This window comes from Crotalus tigris, unplaced genomic scaffold (genome assembly GCF_016545835.1).
Source record: "Crotalus tigris isolate CLP2741 ecotype Arizona unplaced genomic scaffold, ASM1654583v1 scf7180000017639.5415321, whole genome shotgun sequence".
NCBI lineage: Eukaryota > Metazoa > Chordata > Lepidosauria > Squamata > Viperidae > Crotalus > Crotalus tigris.
In genome coordinates this window covers 1,785,899-1,811,680 of record NW_024096532.1, presented here as the reverse complement: position 1 = coordinate 1,811,680, position 25,782 = coordinate 1,785,899, and the positions used below count along the sequence as shown (strand labels likewise).

The 25,782-nt window shown below is 40.4% G+C and overlaps 3 protein-coding genes across 7 annotated transcripts in view; 2 read left to right on the top strand and 1 right to left on the bottom strand.

Annotated features, from left to right (window-relative positions):
* Window positions 1-3,436, top strand: part of EMP3 (epithelial membrane protein 3) — a 16,790-nt gene extending 13,354 nt beyond the window's left edge. Inside the window, exons 4-5 of the mRNA XM_039335090.1 lie at window positions 72-212; window positions 1,000-3,436. Coding sequence (XP_039191024.1) covers window positions 72-212; window positions 1,000-1,169 — 311 coding nt within the window. The 3' untranslated portion in view covers window positions 1,170-3,436. The remainder of the gene's footprint in view (window positions 1-71; window positions 213-999) is intronic.
* TMEM143 (transmembrane protein 143) overlaps window positions 3,177-25,782 on the bottom strand; it is a 24,808-nt gene continuing 2,202 nt past the window's right edge. For 4 of the 5 annotated variants that reach the window (XM_039335084.1, XM_039335081.1, XM_039335080.1 and 1 more), the window contains 6 exons: window positions 24,046-24,153; window positions 21,574-21,768; window positions 18,529-18,665; window positions 11,187-11,466; window positions 9,469-9,679; window positions 3,177-9,363 (listed from right to left, as the gene is read on the bottom strand). In XM_039335084.1, the coding sequence (XP_039191018.1) occupies window positions 9,215-9,363; window positions 9,469-9,679; window positions 11,187-11,466; window positions 18,529-18,665; window positions 21,574-21,768; window positions 24,046-24,153 (1,080 nt within the window). In that variant the 3' untranslated portion in view covers window positions 3,177-9,214. The remainder of the gene's footprint in view (window positions 9,364-9,468; window positions 9,680-11,186; window positions 11,467-18,528; window positions 18,666-21,573; window positions 21,769-24,045; window positions 24,154-25,782) is intronic. The other variant, XM_039335082.1, reaches the window with a different exon arrangement.
* The window catches only part of SYNGR4 (synaptogyrin 4), a 15,945-nt gene continuing 14,195 nt past the window's right edge, over window positions 24,033-25,782 (top strand). Inside the window, exon 1 of the mRNA XM_039335088.1 lies at window positions 24,033-24,172. The gene's annotated coding sequence lies outside the window, so the exon portion shown is untranslated. The remainder of the gene's footprint in view (window positions 24,173-25,782) is intronic.

Below are 25,782 nucleotides of genomic sequence, written 5' to 3'. Positions count from 1 at the left end.
TTTACTGGAGAAGGCAGATTGGTAAGATCTGTTCTTAATGGTCTTTTCTCTTCAATGGTTTCTTTCCCCAGAATGGCTTCATGGAGTCCAAGCGTTCATGGTTTTAAGCCTTCTCTTCTCCAGCTTGGCTTTCATTATTTTCATGTGGCAACTCTACACGATGAAGCGGGGAAGCCTGTTTTATGCCACAGGAATTTTCCAGATATTGACTGGTAAGGGTCCCATTTGAATGTTGCAAAATCATAGAGCAAGAGAGAGGTGGTAGCATCTACGAGGAAGGAAGATTAGGACTGAGTTGTAGGGGAGCGTAGGTTTCCATGTGCAAGATGTAAACAGCAAGGGGTATTGCATAGATCAGTGTTTCTCAACCATAACAAGTTGAAGGTGTATGGACTTCAACTCCCAAAATTTCCCAGCAGGTTAAGGTCTAACTTAATTGGAACGATTTGCAAAGTGTTTAGCTACTGTGTTGGAACTCTGGATGAATCTGGTTGTGAATCTGGTTATATTCCATTTTGCCCAAATTATCTTTTTAATATAAAGACCTTGCAAGCCCCAGTGAAGAAGTGGAGCTCAGAAGGAAAGCTTGGCTCTTCAAATAGCCTTCAGAGGGGTGACTTTAAGATGGGTGGACTTCAACTCCCAGAATTCCCAAGCCAGAATTGCTATCTGAGGAATTCTGGGAGTTGAAGTCCATCTGTCTTAAATTTGCCAAAGTTCAGAAACACTGATCCCAGCTATTCCAATCAGAATTACCAATAAGAAGTTGTAGTTCAACAACATCCCAAACACCATAAGTTCCTCACCACTCTACTCACTTATCTCTAGTGATCCTGGGATGCCTATTGCAGATCTGAATAGGTGGCTGGTGGGATTTTGCACTATATAGGAATTGTCTATATGGATGGGAAGAATGTAATTATTCTTTAGGTTGCTTGCTGAAGATGGGGAAGCAAGATGGAGCTTGATCCTAATCCACCTATTTTGGTTCCTTCCCAGCTGTCTCGGTGTTCACAGCTGCCTTGATCTACACTATCCATGTGGACACGTTCCAGCGTGGCCGAATGCCTGGCGGCTCTTACGGTCACTGTTTCATACTAGCCTGGCTGTCTTTTCCCTTGGCCCTCATCAGTGGGATTGTCTACATCCACCTTCGGAAAAAAGAGTGACTGACAATAGGGAAACCTCTCCGTTTATCTTGGAAGGAGACTTGTTCTGCTTTCAATTTAGCTATGCATTCATTCTTTGCAGTTTTTGAAAGCACTCGTGGCACAAAATTCTATGCAATGGGTAACTTGATCCGTGGGAGTTCTTGCACTGTAAGTGCCTGATTTTCGTTTTGCATACGGGTAGTCCTCGACTTATGACCACAATTGAACCCAACATATCCGTTGCTCAGCAAGACAGCTTTGAAGTGAGTGGGGCCCCATTTTATGATCTTTTTGCTACAATTGCTAAGCGAATCACTGCAGTTATTAAATGAATCATGTGGTCCTTAAGGGAATCCAGCTTCCCCATTGACCTTGTTTGCCAGAAGCCAGATGGGAAAGATACAAATGATGATCAGATGATCCTGGGATAGTGCAACTGTCATAAATACATGCTAATTGCGAAGCACCCAAATTTTGATCAGGTGACCACGGGGCCCTTAAGTATGAAAAACGGTCATAAGTAACTTTTTTTTCAGTGCTTTTGTAACTTCAAATGATCAGTAAACAAATGGTTGTAAGTCAAGGACTACCTGTATTTTTATATACCTCCCATGATATGGGAAGTTAAAGGTGTGCCATCATACACTGGGCATTGCTTTAGTCTCTGAGAGGTTACCATGAAATACATGAATATTTTGCTGGCAAAATGATATGACATGCCATCCTATCAGCCTATTCTCCTAATATCTGGAGAAAGGTTTGCTTCTTCTTTTTTGTAATTATGTACATGTAGATTATAGTCCCCTTTTACTTTTGCAAATGAGGGAACAATATATTCCTCCTGTAGTGTTTTTTTTTTAAATAATAATAATAATCTCCCTTTTTGATAACCTGCAGTATGGCAGTCAACCCCTCCAACTTTTTTTATAAAATCAATTTTTATTTGAAATACATATTTTAATGGGAAAAACATGAAGATGCATTGGTAGTGCAGATATAAAATATATTTCTTTTTTAAGTTTCCGCAAATGGAAGGCAAATTGAAATACAATGTAAAAGGATTCTCGTGTTTGTTTTTTAAACTCATTTTAAAATGGTGGTTAAATAAGAATCTGTTTTATAATTTGTTGGTTTTATTGCAGATACTTCTGTCTTTTCACATTTGCCTCTTGGGAGATAAAATACTGTGTGGATAAAATTCCTATTAAATTGCAGTTGGAAAAATCACTTTAAAGTTTGAAGAACAAGCCACAGGAGTCTCTGCTTATTGCATGTTCAGAAAAGTTTTGAATAATCTTTTAAAAAGTGTTCTCTTATTATTGTATATGTAGGAGCATTTGTGAGGGAGGTCAAAAAAATCAAGATGGCAGCCATGACTGCAATTGATCCTTTTTGTATACAGCACTGATACAAAATTAGTGAGCTTCAATTATGTACTTGCTATTGTACAGCCATTTCTACTTTAAAAAAAAAAAAAACCTCCATTCCCACAGATTAGCTTCATCCAATCTTTGGAATGCTTCCCTTTCAGAATATTCTACTTAGGAAAAAGTCAATAGGGAAAATAATTACTTATCCCACAATAGATTTGTGGGATAAATAAAGGATTTGTTCAATGGGATATTCTTTATTTTGTATCTAAGATCTTTGTTACTATTTCTTAAAATAGTACAGGTAGTCCTCATTTAGCAACCAAAGCTGGGACTGGCAACTCAGTAATTAAGCAAAACAGTCACTAAATGAAAACACGACTGCTTGTGATCTTACTTCAGCTTCCCTTTGCTTTACAAATCTGTAAAGGCCATAAACATAGAGAATTGACTGCAAAGTTATTTTTTCATCACCATAACAACTGCGAATAGACACTAAATGAGGTGGTCGCTAAACAAGGACTACCTATAACTTTCAGTAACTTTATTCAATGAGTTACAACCAATTGTAACAATCTATTCGGTGGATATACATTGGCAACAGTATTTGTTCTCACTCACATTAAAATACATCAGGTTTTTGTTTTTTTCTAGCTTTTTCCAAATGTTTCTCCCTATATTCTCAACCTCCTGGCTGAGAATTACAGGGATTGTAGGCTGAATATCCAAAAATCTGCAGTTTAAGGAATGTTCACAAAATTATACTTGTGTACCATCTTTCTTCAACAGGTTTGCTTTTCCTTCAACTTGATTGCTAGTGCCATAATTGATGGTTCTACCAATGTCCCTTTTTGTCTTCTTCCAATGGCTTTTATATTTTATACTTATTTTAGAAATTAAAAAGCAATGAAAAGAGCTGACAGAGCTGTATCTTCCTTGTTTGGTATGGCAAATGCTTTTTACTCCTAATTCCATAGCTGTGGTGGTGGTGCAGTGGTTAGGATATAGTATTGCAGGCTGACTCTGCTGACTGCCAGGAGTTCGATCCTATCTGGCTCAAGGTTGACTCAGCCTTCCATCCTTCCATGGTCAGTAAAATGAGGACTGTTGGGGGCAATAGATTGACTCTGTAATCCTGTTAGAGAGGGTTGTAAAGCACTATGAAGTGGTATATAAGTCTAAGTGCTATTGCTATTCTCTTAGTTTTCACAGGGGAAGCTCGTAGTTAGAAAGGAGACCATGAAAGATTATGATTTGGGTAATTTGTTTAGTAAACACGAAGCAACCATCAACTCTGTCGCTAAATGATATGGTCACTAAGTTGAAGATCATGCGACTGCAACAGGCTTGCTTCTATTTGGTTGTTAAGTGAATGACAAGGGGTGTCACATGACTGCAACTTCTGTGTCCTCCATTACTTTGCTTGTCAGAAGCCAGTTGTGAAGCATGTGAATAGCAGTCATGTGACTGCAGGATGCGGTGGGGGCCATAAGTGTGCCCTGGTTGCAAAGTGCCCAAATGGGTGATTGTATGATTGGGATGCTCTGATGGTTGTGCAACAGAATTTGTGTCAGCTGCTTTTTTTAAAAAATAATTGTAGCTTTGACACTGCATGAGGCAGTCGGTAAGCGAGGATTACATGTAGCAAATTGCAACTTAAATATAATCCACACAGCTAGTATCGAGGTTAGCCACAATCCAAATTGCTGTTGTTCATTCACTACCTTGCAGTCTAATTGGGCAAACTACTTTTTATTTACAAGAGGTCCTCAACTTACAACAGTTCATTTAGAGACCCTTCAAAGTTACAACTGCCTTGAAAAAAAGCGACTTATCACTGTTTTCAACACTTAACGACAGTTGTGGCGTTCTCATGGTCACATGATCAAAATTCAGATGTTTGGCAACTGACATATATTTATGACGGTTGCAGTGTCCCGGGGTTGTGTGATCACTTTTTGTGACCTTCTAACAAGCAGTCAAAAGGGAGTCAGATACACCTAACAATCATATTACTAACAACTGCAGTGATTCACTTAACAACTGTGATAAAAGGTCATAAAATGGGACAAAATTCATTTAACGACTGTCTCACTTAGCAACATAAATTTAGGGCATTGTAGTCGTAAGTCGAGGACCACCTGTGTCGTGGGATTTGAACATTAAACTGCTTACAAGCTTCGCCACAATCATTATTTTCACAGATAAGAACTAAGCGGTGGACCAGCTGGTTCTCGGCTCGTTTATTTTGCCTGTGTGGGGTATAAAATGGGGACAGGTTGCTTTTGGCCTGCCTGTTCAGTGTAACTACTGGACTGTATGCCTCTGAGACAAAGTAATTACTCCCATCCATATTAGGCAAAAGTGCAGCTTCAAGTCTATGGAGGGTGCTAATTTGCCATCTGGCAAAGCACAGATCTGTGCCTGGAAATGAATAAATATTTAATCTTGTTGAGATCTGAAGATTCTATCCACTGCCAAGCATAAATAGGAGCTGCCTTTTCGTAGGAACACAGAGGACTAATAGAGCTCAGACTTACAAAAAAAATTGCACTAAAGAGGAGTTACTAGGCTGGACGTTTCTGCAGAGGATAAATGATTGCTGGTGGGATTCAAATATGTGAACAACCGGTTCTCTGTGTGGTTGCCGCTTCTGGAAGTCCATTCTGGGCCTGGGCAACAAAAAATTAGCTACCAGTTCTGCCAAAGTGGTGCGAACCGGCTGAATCCCACCACTGGAAAGTATGCTTGTAGCGTTCAGTGCAATTGCTGAATTTTTTAAGCCACCGTTTTTTCAAACTTAGCAACTTTAAGATGTTTGGACCTCCAATCCTAGAATTCTCATGCTAGCTGGGAAATTCTGGGAGTTGAAGTCCACACCTTAAAAATTGCTGTGTTTGGAAAACATTGTTTGAAACAAGCAGGCAGTAATATAATGCAATTATTGTTTATTCCGTAGAATTTTCCATCCCAATCTATTCAATGCAAAAATATGTTAACCATTATTAATAATTTGGGAAAGATGTTCAGATAAAAAGATCACCTCACCAACGTAACCAAGTTGCCTCCATTTTATATCTACCATAAAGAAAGCTGGGATAGTGTGTCTTATCACAAGATTTAAGTTGCAGCGGTTTTGATCTAGGGGTAGATCTGATAGCAGTTAATCCTTGCAGTTTCCCTCAAGTTGTACTATTTGACGTTATAATTTCTTGACAACAGTATGGCTAGTTTTGCTACTACCACCTCAACTTTTTTCAACTATCCAGTCTATAGTTCGGGAATCTACTTGTGGTCTCCCATCCAAGTGCTAACCAGGAATATCCCTGTTTACCTTTTCACAAAGAGCAATATATTCATATACATGTACTATATATCCAAAGGGTTATTTTAGATTTTTCTCATTCTACTGGCTTGGGAGAGAATAATTTAATAAAAAAAGGTCAGGCGAAGATTGATGTGTAATAGTGGAGGAAATAATGAGAGCCAAGTAGACAGAAGACTAGAAATTGAAAGATTCTGTGAGAAGTAAAAGTAGGAATTGACAAACTATTAAAAATAAATTGTGGTTTAGCATATTTGGGATGTGTGTGTTCCTATGAATGTTGGAAGAAACCAATTTCACCTGTGGCATCAAAGTGCAATGTAAGATGTACACGTTTTAGGAGACTGGAAGCAGCTCATCTCAATCCGTCCCTTTATTACACCTACACAAGTTGATTAATCTCTCTCTTTTAAAAAAATAACATCTAATGAGCAAATGTTAAGCAGGGTGTAGAAACATTTTCAACATCGCTGTAACCGCAAACAGCTGCTAAACGAGATGGCCATTAAGCAAGGACTGCCTTTGTTGAGGAAAAGGCAGAGTTGTTATTGCTTTGAAATCAACCGTTGTTTTGCCCAGATGTCAAATTCTAATATAATATCTAATAAGGATATTATTGGGGGCTGAGTATCTGCCAACTCAAATCAAAAAGAAACTGCCCCTGACTATGACACTTATACCGACCACGAGACACGTGATCAGTTTCATCTTTATTGAGAGTCTTTAGATATGGGTAGTCAGATGTTATTCTGATTTTTAAACCCTCCACCGAGAATTGAATTCACCATCATGCCTTAGACGACAACATACAATCCATTAGTTTTATAAGCCCTTCAGGTCCTGATCCTCAGCGGTAACTAGAAATGCTTCTAAATGATGTGCCTTCCTTTGAACTTTCAGAGAAATATTTATACAAAAGTACATTTGTTTTTCTTCTCTTAAGAGCTGAAGGGAAGATGGACTGTATATGCCAGGGGTATCAAATTCACAACATCGCGACGTATCGCAACTTTTTTGCCATTGCTGGCAATGGAGTGGGCGCAGTTTCGCTATGATGCATCCAGCCTGTGGGTCTGCAGTTTGACACCCCTGGTATATGTCATTTGGAAGCGCACCTACAACTGGTAGTTAGTCCGTGACTTACAACCATTCATTTAGTGATTGATCAAAGTTAAAATGGCGCTGATAAAAGTGACTTATGACTAGGCCTCACACTTATGACCATCCCAGCATCCCCACGGCCATGTGATCAAAATTTGGGTGGTTGGCAACCAGCATGCATTTACAATGGTTGCAATGTCCTGGGGTCACATAATCGCCATTTTCCATCAGCCAGCTTCTCGCAAGCAAAGCCAATGGGAAAAGCCAGATTTGCTTAACGATTACATGGTTCGCTTAGCAACTACAGGGATTTACTTAACAATGGTGGCAAAAAAAGTTGTAACTGCAACATGTTCCCAAAATTCCAAGTGCTGAGACTTCAACAAACCAGAACTGAAGAAGCTTTTTGGTTGAGAAGTGAAATGTCTTCATGGAAAAACAAAGTCCAGTTGCCTTTTGAAAAAGCTCCTACGGGTTCAGCAAATCATACATAACCAGACATACCAAAGAGAGGAAAATGCAGAGATGCACAAAAAAGTTTATTGCACGTAAGAAAGAGACCTTTCTGTATATCCCACAAACTACAACTTCATTCCCATTTGGTGGAAGCGGATAATGTGACTTTGTGATTAGCAAAATAAGCTCAAGGCTTTAAGCCAAACCAAAGCTATCTGTTCTGAAGCTCATCTCCTACCTCCATCCAGATTAGGCAATCACCCTGGAATCACTTCGGTCAGCATCTTGAAAGAAGGTTACTAGATAACAGCACTGGTCTCCTTGCAGGATCCCAAATGAACAGTGTGGAAATGTTCTCAACTGAATCATTATACTACAATGTATTTACTTTTGGATCTCTTGAGACCAGATGAGTACATTTTCCTCACTCACCTTGAGACAAAAAAAAAAAAAGGTCTATGACCTTTCAAAAGAAACTAAGAAAAATTTAGATTGCTGCTCCTGCTGCTCCTGTCATAATCTCACTTGTGTGGACAGAATACAAATCTGATATATCCTTCTCTGTGGCAATTCCCCAAAGAATACAGATGCTCTCTCGAGACAAAGGGTGATGGGAAAGAGAACTGGGAAGGGCTTCATGTCTTCCAGCTAGAGGTGCACAAGGCTGCACCTGTTCCAAGAACACTCTTTAGAATAAAGTACATGGGCACAAGCATTGAACATACATCAACTACCAATCCATATAGACAAAAGTCAGATATGCAGGGAGTCACCCTAAGGGTAGAATAAGAACAGATTCACATGCAGTGAAAACGCCCCAATTCATGCACCCAATAATTCTTTTGATACGATAATAAGCCATCAATTCTTAGTGACCACAAAGGTTTTCCCCATGACAATCTTTTTATGACCTTGTCTTCCAGCAGTGCATCCACTGCCCCCTTTAGCTATGTGCAAATTCCCAGACTTCAAATTTGAGAAGCAAATGTGTGTGTTTTAGTGTAAACAATTACTGGACCAAGGGGAATAGGGTTCTGTTCTTCCAGTAACTCAGAACTTACCTATTGCATTTTCTCCCTCCATACACAGCCTGAACTTGCTATTTTGTTCAGGACCACACAGGATGGAAATCATCCTGTGCCACCTATAATAAAGCAAGGAAACCTAGCATGCAATATGGCTTTCAAGCTTGCCATTAAGCGTATACTGTGCAATTCAAAGTGCTATAGAAGGGGTTTAATATATTTTTCAGAAATGCCCCCAGCAGGCTAGCACATGATATTAAAAACCCATCTTGCCCTAAATGCAAAAGAGATTCACTGCTTTGCACAGTGCTCATTTCAAATGTAAACTGCTTCCACTCATTCCTTGGAGAAAGAAAAATAAACAGCTCAAAGGAAGGGGGGGGGAGAAAGCAGTGTGTCTAATAAAAAGTGCTGATATTTTAAAAGCAAGAAAATTCCTCTCTGCAAAGAAGAGAATCTGAGGTGCATTATGGCTTTGTATAATGAGGCCTAATGTTGTACCCCAAATAGTATTTTCGTAGTATGCAAAGGTTAACATTACAGCACATTTCCAACAGGATATCTGGAAGAAGAACTGTTAAAGGAAGCACATCTCAGGAGCTGAAATCCAATAGCTTCTAAGGATCCATGTGGTACAAGTAACTACACCACAGGGCACTGTTCTCTTAATGCTTTGGAAAAATAAGGTTCACATCCTCTCGCCTTCAAAACCTGGCATGCTCAATACCACAGGGACAAGGCTGATTTAGAGCCCCAAATACCAATTAAAACAATCCGAGGAAGCTCTTATCCAATGACAGGATGGGCTGCTCCCTTGACTTCCAATTCCTTGAGATGCTTCCAGGCACGTTCGGCACAGAAGTTAATTTCCAGCCCAGAGCGCAGGCGCAACCAAGCCTCAACCTGTTTCCTCAGATGTTCAACAGGATTGGAGTCTGCAAACGCAAAGAGAGGAGTCAGAGACCTCACGGGAGCTGAAACTGATTCTCAGAGAAAGCCCCCCCCCCTTTGCTTTCTGGCATCCCTATCCCAGCCCGTACCTCTCTCAACACCTGCCTCCTTTGACAAGGGCTGCTGTTGTTGCTGGTGGCAGCGCAGGAGGAAACTGTGTGCCAAGATGACTTCCTTGGCGTGCTCCTCCTGGGCACGCAGGGTGAGGGCATCCAAAAGCTCTGAGTTATTGGAGGTGCTGCGGTAGTACAACATATGCACCAGTTCGAGAGAGTGGATGTTCCTCCGCTGGCCAAAGACCTAAGAAAACAATGCAGAATACAGGTATTCCTCGACTTACAACAGTTTGTTCAGTGGCTGTTCAAAGTTGCAATGGCACTGAAAAAAAGTGAGCTACACCATTTTTCGCACTTATAACTGTTACAGCATCTCCACGGTCACATGATCAAAATTCAAATGCTTGGCAACTGACTCATGTTTATGACAGTTGCCGGGTCTGGGAGGTCATGTGATCAGCTTTTGCAACCATCTGACCAGCAAAGTCCAAGGAGAGGCCAGATTCACTCAACAACTGTGTTACTAATTTAACACCTGCAGCGATTCAGTTAACAAGCCTGGCAGGAAATATGGTAAAATGGGGCAAATTCAACTTAACAAATGTTTCACTTAGCAACAAAGATCTGGGGCGCGATTGTGGTCATAATTCGAGGACTCTCTGTACAGTATTTGGCTCCTTAGGAGTGTGGGGAAAGGGAAGATCAAACACGTGAGAGACACAACAAAATGCAAGCTGAGATCCTGGCCTCTTGGAGGAAGCACACCAGAGAGAATAGACACCTCTCTGTAACATATTGGGAAGGAAACCACATACTTATGATATGCTAAAATGTTTATCAACATTTCCAATATGGAAGTGCCTTACACTTGGGTCCCGATGGCCAATGTGCATTCCCTTTGAGCAGCCTCTCTTTACTGCTGAAGTTAAGGGACAAGAATGGAGAAATCATTTCCTGCCAGTGAAGCAGGAACCACAGAAATTATTACAAACCCTAACCAATTTAAGACATAGAGAAACCTCAGCCTGCTGCTTCTTGCGAGGAAGTCCTGTAAAGACAAACAAACAAAAACAAACAGGGAAATCCCAGTCCTAAGCAAGACATGACACTGTCTCCTTTGCATTTATCACAATGCAACTTTTCTCAACCCCAAAAGTTAAGTGCAGCTTAAGCCCTCAAACAGTTGCCTACCTCTGCATCAAAAGTATTTTGCAGCTATACATTTTCGTCCCAAGCAAACCTTGATACCAAGGTCTGGACTCCCTTCCCGGATACATTTATTCAAAGAAAGCCAAAATGTCTGTAGGAAGACATAAATCTTCCTTCTACAGGAAGTTAAAGACCTCCTCTCTCAGAGCTGTCTCTCTGACAGCAGCTCTCCAAGTACTGAAAAAGAGCTTTTTTTTTTTTCCAGCCATACCACATGAGATTTCTCTGAGCAGAAGACATGTGTTCTGCCATAAAGCTCTTGACAGCTGTATGGGATAGAGGCCAAGCCTGCTTCCTGCCCTAAAAGAACCTCAATTAAATTAAGCTTGCTCCTACAAAGATAATCATGTCTCTCCATCTCCCTAGTCCAGGGCCCCCAAGAGCTCCTTCATGAATTGCCTATGAATTGTAACCGTTTGCGTTACCGAAAGGGGAAAGTTATTAAAACATTATATTGCTGTGTTTAATTAATTTGAAGGTCTGAGCAGGATATTTATTGGCTCACAGCTCTGAGTTTCTGGAAATACTGGAGATGGACCTACCTTCCAAGCCCGGAAGGCCATCAAGGCAGCAAAGAAGAAGAGTAGGGTGGTGGTGCCTATCTTGAGGTCAGAGAGCACCACCATGCCCACATTTACAAAGAGGGCCAAGCCACTCACAACCAGCATGGTGTTGAGCAGAGCTCTGTGGAAGATGGAGGTGCGGACTTTGACCAAGGGCAGCAGCTGCTCCAGACCTTCCAGAGGGATGTCCTTAAAGCATTTCAGCACCAGATGGGCATTCTTGGATCGGGCAGCCACTATAACTCGTTTGAAGTAATGCCTGGGTTGGAAGAAAAAGAGGAAGAACAGAAGAAAAGCAATGTTAAGGGAGTGGACACAGATTCTTTAGAGGTGAGCCAAGGATTCATGGCCTGCCACACTCCTAGACAGTATTGGCAGACTCCCCAAAATAAATACAAATTTAAAAAGGCTGAAATCTTATGAGAAAAATGAAACTCCCAAAATGTTGGTGTTTTTCCAATACGAACCGATGAATGAAAGCTGCAATCTACAGGTAGTCCTCAACTCCCGACCACAATTGAGCCCAAAATGTATGTTGCTAAGGTAGACGTTTGTTAAGTGAGTTTTGCCCCATTTTACGACTTTTCTTGCCACAGATGCTAAGTGAATCCCCATTAAATTAGTAACATGGTTAAGTGAATCTGGCTTCGCTGATGACTTTGTTTGTGAGAAGATCGCAAAAGGGGATCATGTGACTCTGGGACGCTGCAGCCGTCATAAATGTGAGTCAGTTGCCGAGCCTCCGAATTTTGATTACTGGACTATGGGGATGCTGCAATGGTCATAAGTGTGAAAAATGGTCATAAGTCACTTTTTTTCGGTGGCGTTGTAACTTGGAATGATCACTAAATGAACCACTGTAAGTCGAGGACTACCTGACATGTAATTTCACTGTCTTTGCATAAGATACTGGGGGTGAATGGGATTAAAAAAATGTCAATATTGGGAGGGTTGTGTTTGGTTTTGTGGAGGAAAGGAGTGCAACTGAGCCACCTGAAGAGATGGCTGCCCTGATCAGCTATTTCAAGGTTCCTCTCTCCCACCCTTTTACTTCCACGGCCAAAGCTCTAAATTCTGCAACAAGATATTTAAACAAACACATTGCTGGCCAGTTATTTTGGTTTTCTGAGAGGTGATCAATGCATTCGCGTGCTAGGTTGGTCATGTGCTTATACAATCTAGTTCAGAACATTCTGGAGCTAAGACGATTTTGGTGTCCTAGACCAAGCGTAGGCAACCTTGGCTCTTTTATGACTCATGGACTTCAACTCCCAGAATTCCTGAGCCACAGCCAAGGTTGCCTACCCGTCCTAGACAGTCCCCTCTGTTATGTGAATGCTCTTCCCATCATTTTACCTCAGTACCTTCTGGCCAGCACAAACAGCTATAGTAGGGTGACTGCCCACACAGGATAGAAAGTGGGTCACATGAATGCACAAAACAAGGTCATTATTCAAAGAACTGCAGCTACGCAATCACAATAACAACCTTTACTTTCAGAGGGTAGATACTGCCAGTGAAGACATCTCTAGCCTTCCAAATGCATCATTCAAAATAAGGCTTTACAGGTAGCCTTTAAGTTACAACAGTAATGGAGCCTGCCCATTACAGTCAAAGTCAGGTGGGCCATAAGTGAGTCTCCTCACTTAATGTCCTCCCATTCCTGCTCTCCTCAATGCATTTGTTAAAAAAATCATGCAGTTCATTAAGTGGAGTATGGAGTGCCTCGGGTGGGGGAGACACTGTGGGGCTTAGCACAGGTACAAGTCTATCTGCCTGGGGCCTCCTCACACCCCAAGATACCCCATGCTCCACTTCCTGCCCCTTGGGGGTCCCCAAAGTTGCTTGGGTTTTCTACTCATCCCCCTAAAAAATAACACTGGCAAAGCTTTGGGTTTTCTTTTTTCTCACTAATAATAGCCTTAGGTCTGCCAGCATTAGCTGTGTCAGCATTACTTTTCATTCAGAAAAAGACAGCCACTTGTGCGATTGTGCTGTATTGCCCAGCAACAAAGTGGCCTGTTCTTCTTCTCCACCCAGACTACCTGAGCTCTGGAGTTCTTTAAAAGGTAAGTCAGCAATCAGTGACAGGAGCTAGGCTGGAGCGTGCCGAACCCAGTGGGGTGGCAAGGCAGGCCCAGTGTGTATGGGGACCCAGCAGGGCAGGATGGAGAAGGAAATGGGGAGCATGCCGCAGCACCGTAAAGGCACACAGCCACAGAGATGCTGTAGGAGATGTAATTTCAGAAGTGAGTCATAGTAACTTTGGGGGAGGGCTGTCATAACTTCAAGCGGTTGCTAAGTGACCAGTTGTAATTCGAGGACTACCTGTGTAAAAGCTGCCAAAGCAGTCCAAAGCATGAGATACCTAGGAGAGCTGCAATACGTGAGGGACCAGCTAGCATGGCAGTGTGTTGACAATGTGCTGACAGTGGAAGATTATATAGTGCAGGGGCATGAGGGGTGTGTAACTGGGCCATGGAAATGGCTGGTGAGGGCCCGCGTACATCCTGACTTGTGCAAGCAGTGGGTGAGTATGTGTGTACACGCTCCATTTGTGTGAGCGGCAGGTGTGTGTGCAGGACGCTCACACAAATGGAGCTGTGTGCACATGAGGATGCTTGCCAGCTACTTGCGCAAACCATCCCCTCCCCCCGCACACCGGCCCACCAAGCCGGAAACGGGGAACTCTGATATAATAGACACAATAATTAAATCACTTGCTATACATTCAGTTCAATGAAACTGGTAAGTCTTTGGGGTAGATCAGTGCCAAAAAAAATGTGGAATTTTCCAGGTCAGTGCCTTATCAAGCTAAAATATCAATACAGGGTGAATGCCAAGAATATGCCAAAAAACAAAAAAATTCCTCTTACGAGATTTCAGATAAAAGAATGCTACAGATAGTCCTCAACCTACGACCACAATTGGAACCAGAATTTCCATTGCTAAACAAGATTAACTGTTAAGTCACAGCAATTTTAGGACCTTTTTTGTTACGGCTGTTAAGCAAATCACTTTGAATTATGTAGTTGTTAAGCAAATTCAGCTTTCCCCCACTGACTTTGCTTGTTGGAAGCTGGCTGGGAAGCTCACGTATGCCTATTACCTGACCCCAGACACTGCAACCGTCATAAATACATGCTAGTTGCCAAGCACCTGAATTTTGATCACATAATCCTGGGGGTGATGCAATGGTTTGTGAGGCCTGATTTAAGTCACTTTTTTCCAGTGCTGTTCTACCTTTGAACAGTCAATAAACGATAGTTGGAGTCAAGTTCAATCTGTACTGTCAGTGGCTAAGTACTACCAAGTCAGGACCCTAAAAGGTTTTGAGAGCTTTCCATATCGCCAGAAGCTCCATTACACTAAGGGGATCTTCAACTGGGACCATTTGCTACTGATAACCAGACCATTACTCTGAACCCCCCAATTTGGCAAAGACACATCCATTGTGGAATAGTGTGACAGAATCTTGGAATAAATCTAGCACTGGAGGCAAGTTTGAACTGGAGCTGGAATAGGTAATTTGCTTGAGAATAAAAAGAGCTGGAAAGCCCTGATGCAACTGTCGTATCTACAGAAGAGCATATTCTATCAATAAGGCTGTAGCCATAACAGCTGTGGAATATTCTGCAAATTTTGATATGGTCCCCCATGAAATTCATATCCTGACTTCTATATTGAAAACACTTTGTCCTGCAGAATGTGCTGAATCAAGGAATATGCCCCAAACTGAAGTGCATTAGCTCTAAAACTGGGAGGAATCAGAGGTGACAATGCCAAATTTATAGAAAGACAGAATCTTTAACATAAAAACAATATCCCAGCTTATCTGGTTTCTAGATAGTATCACAACTGAACAACTACAGGTAGTCCCCGACATATGACCATAATTGAGCCCAAAATTTCTATGATTAAGCAAGACAGTTGTTAAGTGAATGTTGCCCTGTTTTACGACTTTTGCCACAATTGTTAAGTGAATCACGGAAGTTGTTAAGTTAGTAACACGGTTATTAAGTGAATCTGGCTTCTCCGTTGACTTTGCTTGTCAGAAGGTCGTAAAAGGGCATCAGGGGACCCTGAGTCCATTGCCAAATGTCTGAATTTGATCATGGGGATGCTGCAACGGTCATAAATGTGAAAAACAGCCGTAAGTCACTTTTTCAGTGCCACTGTAACTTCAAACGGTCACTAACAAACTGTTGTAAGTCAAGGACTACCTGTACTATATAAAAATATGCAGGCTTTAAAGATAATGTTTTTGGAGCCATCAAAAGATAAAAAAAGATTTTGAATTGCAACAGTCAATCTCCAAGAGGAAAACAGAGAAATCCCCAATGATTTTGTCAGACATTTATATCGAAGCTGAAATTCCGGAGAACAACACAGGCAAATAGGTTTCTGTAAGCAAGCAGGGAAAGGGAAGAATAAGTACACCATCACTATGTGGAGAGAGATGGCTAGATAAACTCATTGTACTACAAGAGAAAAAAATGAGGCCGATCATCTTTTTTAGGGTTGTGGAATTCTTGGATTAGGAACTACAAGTAATCCTCAACGTACAACCACAATTTAAGCCCCGAATTTGTGTTGCTAAGTGAGAAATTTGTTAAGTGAGTTTTGCCCCATTTTATGACTTTTCTTCCCATATTTGTTAAGTGAATCGCTGCAGTTGTTAAACTAGTAACATGGTTGTTAAGTGAATCTGGCTTCCCCATTGACTTTGCTTGTTAGAAGGTCGCAAAAGGTCACATGACCCCCAGACACGGCAACTCTCATACATGCGAGGCAGTTTTCAAACATCTGAATGTAAATCACACGACCATGGGGATGCTGCAACGATCGTAAGTGTGAAAAACGGTCACAAGTCACTTTTTTCAGTGCCGTTGTAACTTCAAATAGCCACTAAGTGAACTGTTGTAAGTTGAGGACTACCTGTAGTGGTATTTTATTGGCATGGAAGTAACTCAATTACCCTTTTGACAAAAAGTTTCTTGAGGGGTTCTGATACAAGAGCTCTGAAAAAAAAAGAGGGCAGATTATTATGGGTCACAAAATGTCACGGTACTGCCAATATAGATGATCTGGAGCAGGGGTGTCAAACTCGCCGCGTCACGTGACATGTCACGATGTATCACGACTTTTTTTCCATTGCTGGCAATGGGGTGGATGCAGTTTCCCCATGACGCATCCGGTCCGTGGGCTGGCAGTTTTGACATCCCTGATGTGGAGGATGCCAAAATCTGGAACAAACAACTAAAAAAAAATGTTTGTACAAAAGATGAGATGATTACAGCCAAATCTCTCCATCCCGTTAAGAGAAAGAATAGGATATACACAAAATTAATAACAAATAATAATAAAAATATTATAATTTTCTCCCCAAATATCTTTTCCCCTGAATGTTTCCTCAAAGCTGAATGGGACAATGTGGAAAACTGGGAACATTTCTGTGAGACTTCTATTCTGGTTAAGATGCAAATTAAAAGTACAACCAACTTGATTGCTGAAAATTAACTGTCATCTCCATGGTTGAAACTTTCCATAGTTGAAAAACTGAAATCTTTCTGGCAAGTCTCATTTTTCATTTTATGATTTCATTCCATAATCTATTCTGCTTCAGAACAGTCCTGCAGTATCACATGCCAAAAATATCATATGTTGCGTGGCGTCCTTAATCAATTTGGACAAATCATAGTCAAGCATGACCAAATCTGCCATAATTTGTAAATAAAATAAACAGTATGGTAATTTGCTATGTCAAGCTATGTTAATTTTGCTATGTTAATTCATGAAGAACAAGCAATACGGTATTTTGTTATGCCTAGTAATATTATATTAGCATTAATGCAATCTTCTATAAAAATAGCTGGCAAAAAGTAGGAGGGTCCTGTTGGAATATAACTTTTTATCTAGGCCAGGGATAGGCAACCTTGGCTTTTTATGACTCATGGACTTCAACTCCCAGAATTCCTGAGCTCAGGAATTCTGGAAGTTGAAGTCCACGAGTCATAAAAGAGCCAAGGTTGCCTACCCCTGATCTAGGCCATCACATTCATTGCCATCCTGCTATAATGGGTAGAATGGACCTTCTAGGATGAAAATCTTTATATCCCTTCCATTTTTACTATTTGTGCCTTTAAGTCCATTTTTTGACTCCTGGCAACTGCCTTGCCGTTTTCTTTGGCAAGATTTTTCAAGAGTAATTTGCCACTGATTTCTTCTTCCTAGAGCTGAGAGTGAGCGACCAGCTTAATGTCACTCTAAGTCCACAGTCCCTAAGGCAGAATTAGAAATCACAGATACATCTGCTGTTACAAGTTAAGAATTGGACAATAAATTAAACATGTAAGCTTATCACCATCCAACAGAGTTGTTGGAAATTGAGAGCCATATACATTTTGATGTTTCTCAACCTCAGCAACTTTAAGATGTGGTCTTCAGCTTCCAGAATATTCTAGCCAGCATGCCAAAATCTACACATCTTAGTTGCTGAACTTGAGAAACATTGATTTAAAGGAACTGGGATACAGTAATCAAACCTTGTCAGAGCAGGGATGATGGAAAGGAGCACCATCTGGCCAACCCAAATGCAGCTTAGATTTAGAATGTCCTAAAAAAGCTTCCGCGGGTAAATCTTAGCATTTGATGCACAAAAACGTGGGTGGAAACATTTAACTTCTAAGAAAGAGCATTCTTTTTTTTTTTTTGCCCTGAGAATATATTTTACAGTCTTCTATCCACAGAAATTTCAAGAAAAAGATCAGTAAGCTTATTTTATGAACGTTTCACTTGGAAGTCATAAAGCATTTCCCTCCAAGTTGTTAAGCATCCCATCTATAGTATCTCATTTACAACAGCACATAAAACTGGGTGGAAGGACCACAGCTCAGTTAACAGTTTTACAAGCAAAGAGCTTCAGGTTTATGAGACAAGAAAAGAACCACATAAATTCACCACACCATGCAATTGATTTCTTAAAGATGTGACTGGGCCATCTTGAAAAGGTGAGGAGAATGGCATGTTAGACTACATCCAGGATCAGAGATAATACGCTTCTGAATTTAGTGGCAGAGGAATACCTTGAGGGCAAAGTTGCTCTCAATATTTGGTGGTGGAATCCTTTTAAAGTCCTACTCAGACTACCAGAATGCCAGTCTATGGTCTGTTCCATCACTTGTTCTTCTTAAGACAAAGTAGATAACACCAACCTAGATGGACAGAAATCTGACCTGTTAGAAGGCCGGGTCTTGGGAATACGCCCCCAAAAGGATCTCCAGGTGGCAACAGATACTAAGGAGACCATTTTTTTTCTTGCCTGTCTGCAGGAATCCGAGCAGTGCTGAAGAAGTCCGTCCTCTGGGCTCGAGTTGCAGCCATCACCCGCAGAGGTCCTATCCGTTGGCCAAGAGCCCAGAAGGTGATGTATTCGTACTGATCCAAATTCACTGTCACCTGAAGAACGGAAGCCAGAACTGACATGAAAATACAAGTTATTAGGGACTCCCACATTCTGAACATTACAAGGCGATGGGGAAACAAGCCATCTATCACCATAATACTGCTCAAGCCAGCTGTAAATACCTGTCACCTGCTCAAGTCCCCAGATATGTGCTGAAAGTGGGCTTCTGCCACTTGAGTCAAACTGCATATCAAAATCCAGTATCTTCCCAACTCTGCTGAGCAGTACTTGGTAAAATGAGACAGCCAAGTTTGTAGCCTGCTACCTCTCATAGCACCTGTTAGCTCTGGGAAATGGTAAATTTATTTGTTTTTTATTCTGCGCTTATTATTTTTATAAGTAACTCAAGAGGACAAACCTACAGTACGTAATGCTATTTCCTCCTTATATTTTCCCAACAACTCTGTGAAGTGAGTTGGGATAAAAGTGACTGGCCCAAGATAACCCAGCTGACCTTCATGCCTATGGTGGGACTAGAACTCGCAGTATCCTGGTTTCCAGGCTAGCACCTTAACCACTACACTGAACTGGATCTCTAAGGAAAATACAATGGCTTGTATTTTTACCAATTCTATGAACCAGCCATGGCAACTTGTAGCTGATCTGTAAACTCCAGAAGAAGATGTTACAACAGGCAAATCTGGTTCAAAAGGGGTGGATTTTCTCACTCACCAAAATACTATGCTATTGTGGCCTTGGTGAAGTACACCATGGATCTGAGAGGAAGAGTCAGCCTTAGCCCCAGTCTGAAGTGATCAATAGATTCAGGTTGATCCCAGGTTCAATGGGTCACCTGACTGCCTCCAAAGTAACAAGAACAAATTTTATATACTTTGCAGTGGCTGTTAAATACTGCTGGGTTAAGGCTGAAAACATCACTTTAACACTGGAATATCTAAGGTTTTTGTTGCTGTTTCAGGGATGGGTTGTGAAGAAGATAAAAGTAACTACATGCCCCCCCCAACAGAAAACTCAACATGCCAAGAAATATATATTACATGCTTGGATGCTAGTGGGTCAGGACCCTACATCTATAATGGGAATTCTATGCCTAATGTAAATATTTTTTATGTGTGATTTCTCTGACTGCAATCGGAAATGGGGAAGTTTTTGCTTACAGTCTCATTATCTCAAGCTAGACACTATCCATTTCCAGCACTTCTGTCTTTTCAGACTCTTACAGCCAAAAGGCAAATCCTACCCCTTCTGTTTTAAAATTTGATGAATTGGGATTTTCTTAGTCCGGGGTTACACACAAAGACAAATTATATATGAGTAGAATCATTTGTTTGGCTCTATAATTTTTCTTATGTTTTTATGGGTCTTTTTTAGTAAATACAAAACAGATGCAAAAATAAACAAATAAATAAATAAATAAATCAGAATCTACCAAAGGATAGGCAATGCGATCCCCAAAGTTCTGTTTTGTGGCCTTCAAAAGTCATAATATCAAACTTTGGAAGCAAACTATCAAGATACATGATTTATGCTTTTCTTTTTCAGCTGAAAACTTTTTTTTAAAAAAAGTATAAGTCTTCCTTTAGATTTAATACCATTCAGCATCTACCTGCTGCCTCAAAAAATAAAGAAAATTATGATCCCTAGCAGCCAAGATATCCTGCCACTAGCCAGAATTTTGTACTCTCTATGTATTACTGTATGTATTACCTGCATTTCATTTCTTAATAGATAGTAGCAACGTTTTACGACATCTTGTAAGATGCCCCAAACTATAAATATAATGGGCAACATACAATTTTCTAATAAAGAAACTACATGTTAATTATGAATAAGGCACAACATAGGCAGCGCTTTAGATGGTGCTAAAAGCTAAAAGACAAATCTATGGAGAAAAAGGCCAAACATTTTTCCAGCATCAGACAGTACATGCCTCTTAATATGGTCATTTGTAATTATGAAGGTCGAGGAACACAAACAAGCTGTCGTTCATATCCTGGTGATGACTTTTTGATTGGCACTTGACCAGTTATAGGGGAAAGAAACTGTGTGTCTTAGTTGCTTTCAAAGGATATCCTGCTGGACAAGATCAAAGTAAGGCAAAGTGAAAGACTGAATAATACTGAGAAGTTTGGAAATTTTTATCTGTGGGCTTGGAGAGTTCCAATACCATCCAAAGAAATTCTAAGATTTTGTTCCACTCATGTAATTTGCCTTTGTGCATAACCCCAGCTTAAGAAAATCCCACTTCACGAAACTTTAAAAGTGAGGGAAAGGGATAGATAGGATTTGCATTTTAGCTATAAGAATCTCAAAAGACAGAACTGCTGGAAACTAATAGGCCTTGGCTTAAGAAAAATGGCACTGTTAAGCAAAAACCTCTCCATTTCTGATTGCAGTCAGAGAAATCATACATAAAAATGATCCATACAAACAGAAAACCATCAGGGAAAAGATGAGAGTAGGAAGAGAGGTCTAGAATAATTTACCACACCCGATGTGTCATGGCCAACTCGCCGCAGGACAACTTGCTGCACGACAATTCAATACTGTAGTAATCAATTCATTCAGTTACTTTTTTTTTATTAGTGACCATGTTTTCATTGAAATTATTGTAACTTGTATTTCTGGATTGACTATTATTATTGGCCATGGTTCCATTGAAATTGATTTATCTTTTGTACTTGTTGAGTTCTCCTGCAAGGAATTCTCCTGTGGCAAATTGGCTGTGGCAAGTTAAGCCACGGCGAGTTGTACCATTCCAAGGAAGAAAACCTGAATAACTAAGATTACAAAAGGTGTGTCAAGGAAAATCCACAAGGTATTTAAAATGTCAGCTTGTTTTACCATTTCAGGACCCCTTCATCCTCTATCACATATAACACAGATGGGACACCTGAAGGAAAAAGGTGGAGTGGGGGTGATCTTTATTGCAGGCCACACCTGGACTTCATCATGAGGGTGATTGACAATTAGTGCATAAGCCAGTGCTTCTTCTGACAACTTGTTGAAGTTGGCCTGATCCAATAGTGGTTCCATCTTGGCCAAAACTCTCTGTTCTTTTATTAACCGTTCGGCATCTGTCAAACAGAATTCCTGCAATGTGTCCCGATCAGGATCAATAGGTGTATAGAGTGTCTAGAAGGGGAAGGCATAAGTGAGAAGATTAATACAGCATACTTGTTTATCCCTGGTCACCGTGGGCAATTTATTATTGAAATCATCATCACAGCAACAGTGGGTGAACAAGTAGAAGGAATGAATTACTGATAGTCCTTGACTTATAACAGCTCATTCAGTGACTTTGAACGTTGCAGTGCATTGAAAAAAAGTGACCAATGACCATTTTTCACCCTTACAACCGTAACAGCAGGAGTCTTCAAACCTGGCCCTTTTATGACATGTGGACTTCAACTCCCAGAACTCCTCAGCCAGTGTTGAAGTCCACAAGTCATAAAAGGGCCACGTTTGAGGACCCCTGCATTACAACATCTCCATGGTCATGTGATCAAAATTCAGATGCTTGGCAATCAATTCATATTTATGATAGTTGCAGTGTCCCAGGATGACGTGATCACATTTTGTGACCTTCTCTGAAACAGATTCAATGGGGAAGCCAGATTCACTTAACAACCGTGTTACTAACTTAATAACTGCAATGATTCACTTAACAATTGTGACAAGAAGGGTCATAAAATGGGGCAAAATTCACTTAACAACTGTTTCGCTAAGCAACAGAAATTTGGGGTTCAACTGCGGTTGTAAGTCAAGGACTCCTTGTATTCCATCTTTTCTCTACCAGTTATTTAGTTTCCATGCTGAAAGGGCAGAGAGTGTAGCTTTTTCTTCACCAATCAAGAATAGGAATGTAACATTTCACTGACCCTCGTCCAGAAAATATTGGAGGAGGAGAGTCATCTAAGACGCCGGTGGTAAAAATCAGAATGAGTTTGGCAGCATCTTTTCTGACTATAGTAATACATTTTATTAAAGGGCGTAAACTTTATTGTGTTAGCCGGGAAAGATGCTACCGCTCTCCTTCCGATTTCTCATGCAGTAAATGTGTACCACAGCAGGGGTCTCCAACCTTGGAAACTTTAAGACTTGTGGACTTCAACTCCCAGAATTCCTCAGCCAGCATAGTCCACAGTCCAGCACAGTCCAACGTCCACAAGTCGTAAAATTCTGTATTCTATACTAGAGTACAGAAAATTATGCTGATCACTTTTTATGATTTCATCTCCTTTGGGGTCAGTATTTTAGCAATTTTTGGTCAGGCAAGCAAGCAAATAAATGTCAATCTTGATTCCTGCTCAAGATTGGAATGGTAACCTGCAGGATGCAGGAGAGCTAATTCTCCGCAGCTCTTTTATTTTCAAAACAAAATCACCACATAGGGTGAAAGCTGACTGGAAATGTTGTTATCAGACCAGCTGCAGACATTCCTGCACTCTATAAACATTTTTGGGATGAGCAATAGTCATAATGTAACTGATAGTTATTGGGTCTTGATTCAGAGAACACACTGGATCAATTTTAAAATACACTAACATACTGCAAATCACGGTTCAGTTTGTGACTGAGAAATGGCTTTACTGGAAGTCTTGGACTTATGATCCCAAATGGGATTCTATTGCTAAGCAAGGCAATTAAATTCCATTATTGTTTAATGTCATTCCTGATTTTACATCCTTTTTTTACCACGGTTAAGTGAATCACCGCAGTTGTTAAGTGAAACCAGCTCCCCGCCCCCTTGACTTTGCTTATCGGAAGCTGGTTGGGAAGGTCACAAATGGCGATCACATGACAGCGGGTCAGTGCAGGTATTGTAAATGTATGTTGGCTGCCAAGCACCCTTATCTGATCTTGTGATCATTGAGATGCTGCAACGATCGTTAAGCGATAGGACTGACCATGAGTCATTTTTTTCAGTGCCATTGTAACTTCGAATGGTCATTAAACAAATGGTTGTAAATCGAGGACTACCTATATTACAATCTGACCCATGTTCAAGATTGAGACAAATTGCCACGGCTTCATATTCATAATGGAAGGATAGATGGGGAGGGTAGAGCAATTTCTCCCTCCTTTTGTGTTTCCATTCATTATAAGGAAAAGGAAGCTTCTACCTGTTATTAGCAAAGGAAGTCAGGCAACCCAACCAAGGAGGCACATAGTTACCTCCATTTCTCTGCCATCCTACTTAGCAAGGAGCTATTTTTATTTAGAAAAATGGCAAAATGCTATGTTTTTTTGTTTTTTTAAAAAAATACATTTAAATATTTGGGGGGGTTCTCAGTAATACTAAACACTCTTACTAACAGTTGTTGTCCTAACAACCACCTCCCTTGCTATCTTCTACATAGACTGGAACAATTTTTATAAATTGACTGCAAAAAGAAAGTTTGCAACTACCTGTAGCTGCTCCAAAACAGAGTAGTAATGGTGTACAAGGGACGAGTCCACTTGAGACACAAATTGCAAGAATGAGATGCGTTCTTCGGGATTAGAAGAGTGGAACTCCTGAGAAAGGGGAAAAAAGGTAACCCAGTTCATCCCTAAAATGGCCAATAAGAAGCAGTTGTTTTAATGAGATGTTCCTTGGGTAGTACCGTACCAAAAAACAGACAGTCCTCAACTTACGACCACAATCGAGCCCAAAATATTGTTGTTAAGTGAGACATGTGTTAAGCGAGTTTTGCCCCATTTTACGTTCTTTCTTGCCACAGTTGTTAAGTGAATCACTGCGGTTGATAAGCTAGTAACACAGTTGTTAAGTGAATCGGGCTTCCCTATTGATTTTGCCTGTCAGAAGATCGCAAAAGCTGATCACATGACCTTGAGACACAGCAACAGTCATAAGTATGAACCAATTGCCAAGCATCTGAATTTTGATCACATGATCATGGGGCTGCTACAAAGATTGTAAGGGTGAAAAATTGTCATGTCATTTTTTTTCAGTGCCATTAACTTTGAATGGTCACTAAATGAACTGTTATAAGTTGAAGACTACCCATAAATATAACTGTTTAGTCAGGTTTGGTGCACTGCCATCTCTGTAGTTATGAATTAGTGGCCTATCCTCGTGCTGCAGAATCATTATCCTTATAGTTTTCCATTTATTTCCAGCAACTTCTCTTTAATACAGCTTAAATACAGCTTAATACAGTTTTTGAACATGACCTGTAATAATATCCACAATAGGAATTTTGCAGTCATAGCTACTGGGAAATTCCTCTTTCCCCAATTCAAAACTGGTCTACAATGGTAAGTAGCCTAAATTCTTCAATAGGCATGTCTGAAATTTCATTGAGGTATGGGCCTCTTCTTATGAGTTCCATCTCGATAGATGAATTATTGGATAACAGGTCAGTTAGCTAACATTTCTAGTAATCAACGTATCTGGGAATATTTGTGCAGAATGCCAGATTGTGAATTTCTATCTATTAGAGAAGTTACCACTGTTCAATAACAGAATACATGCTTTGCATGTAGAAAGTTCCATTTTAAAAATCCAATTAAAAGGAGTACAAAATAGTAAATATTTTGATATTCTTGAAATTATAACAGTTTAGGATATATATGCAGATTTGACATAAGACAACTTTCTAAAGTCAGATGTTTTAACAGATTCAATAGCAACATGCAGCTCAAACATCTTTTTAACAAAGCAGGTAGTCCTCAACTTACAACAGTTCATTTAATGACTATTTGAAGTTACAACGGCACTGGAAAAAAAAGACAGGAGCATTTTTCACACTTACTATTGCAGCATCTCCAGGGTCACGTGATCAAGATTCAGATGTTTGATAACTGACTCCTATTTATGATGTTTGCAGTGTGTCCTGGGGTCATGTGATCACCTTTTGCAACCTTCCGACAAGCGAAGTCAATGGGAAGTCAGATTCATTTAACAACCATGTTACTAATTTAACAATTGCAACAGTTCACTTAACAAGTGTGACAAGAAAAGTCATAAAATGGGGCAAAATTCACTTAACAAATATCTCAATTAGCAACAGAAGTTTTGGGCCCAACTGTGGTTATAAGTCAAGGATTACCTATAATGAAATTTACATCTTCAGTTATATGCTTTGTGTCTCCACCAATGAGAGAAAAAATGGAATATTTCATAAACAGACTTCAGATTTC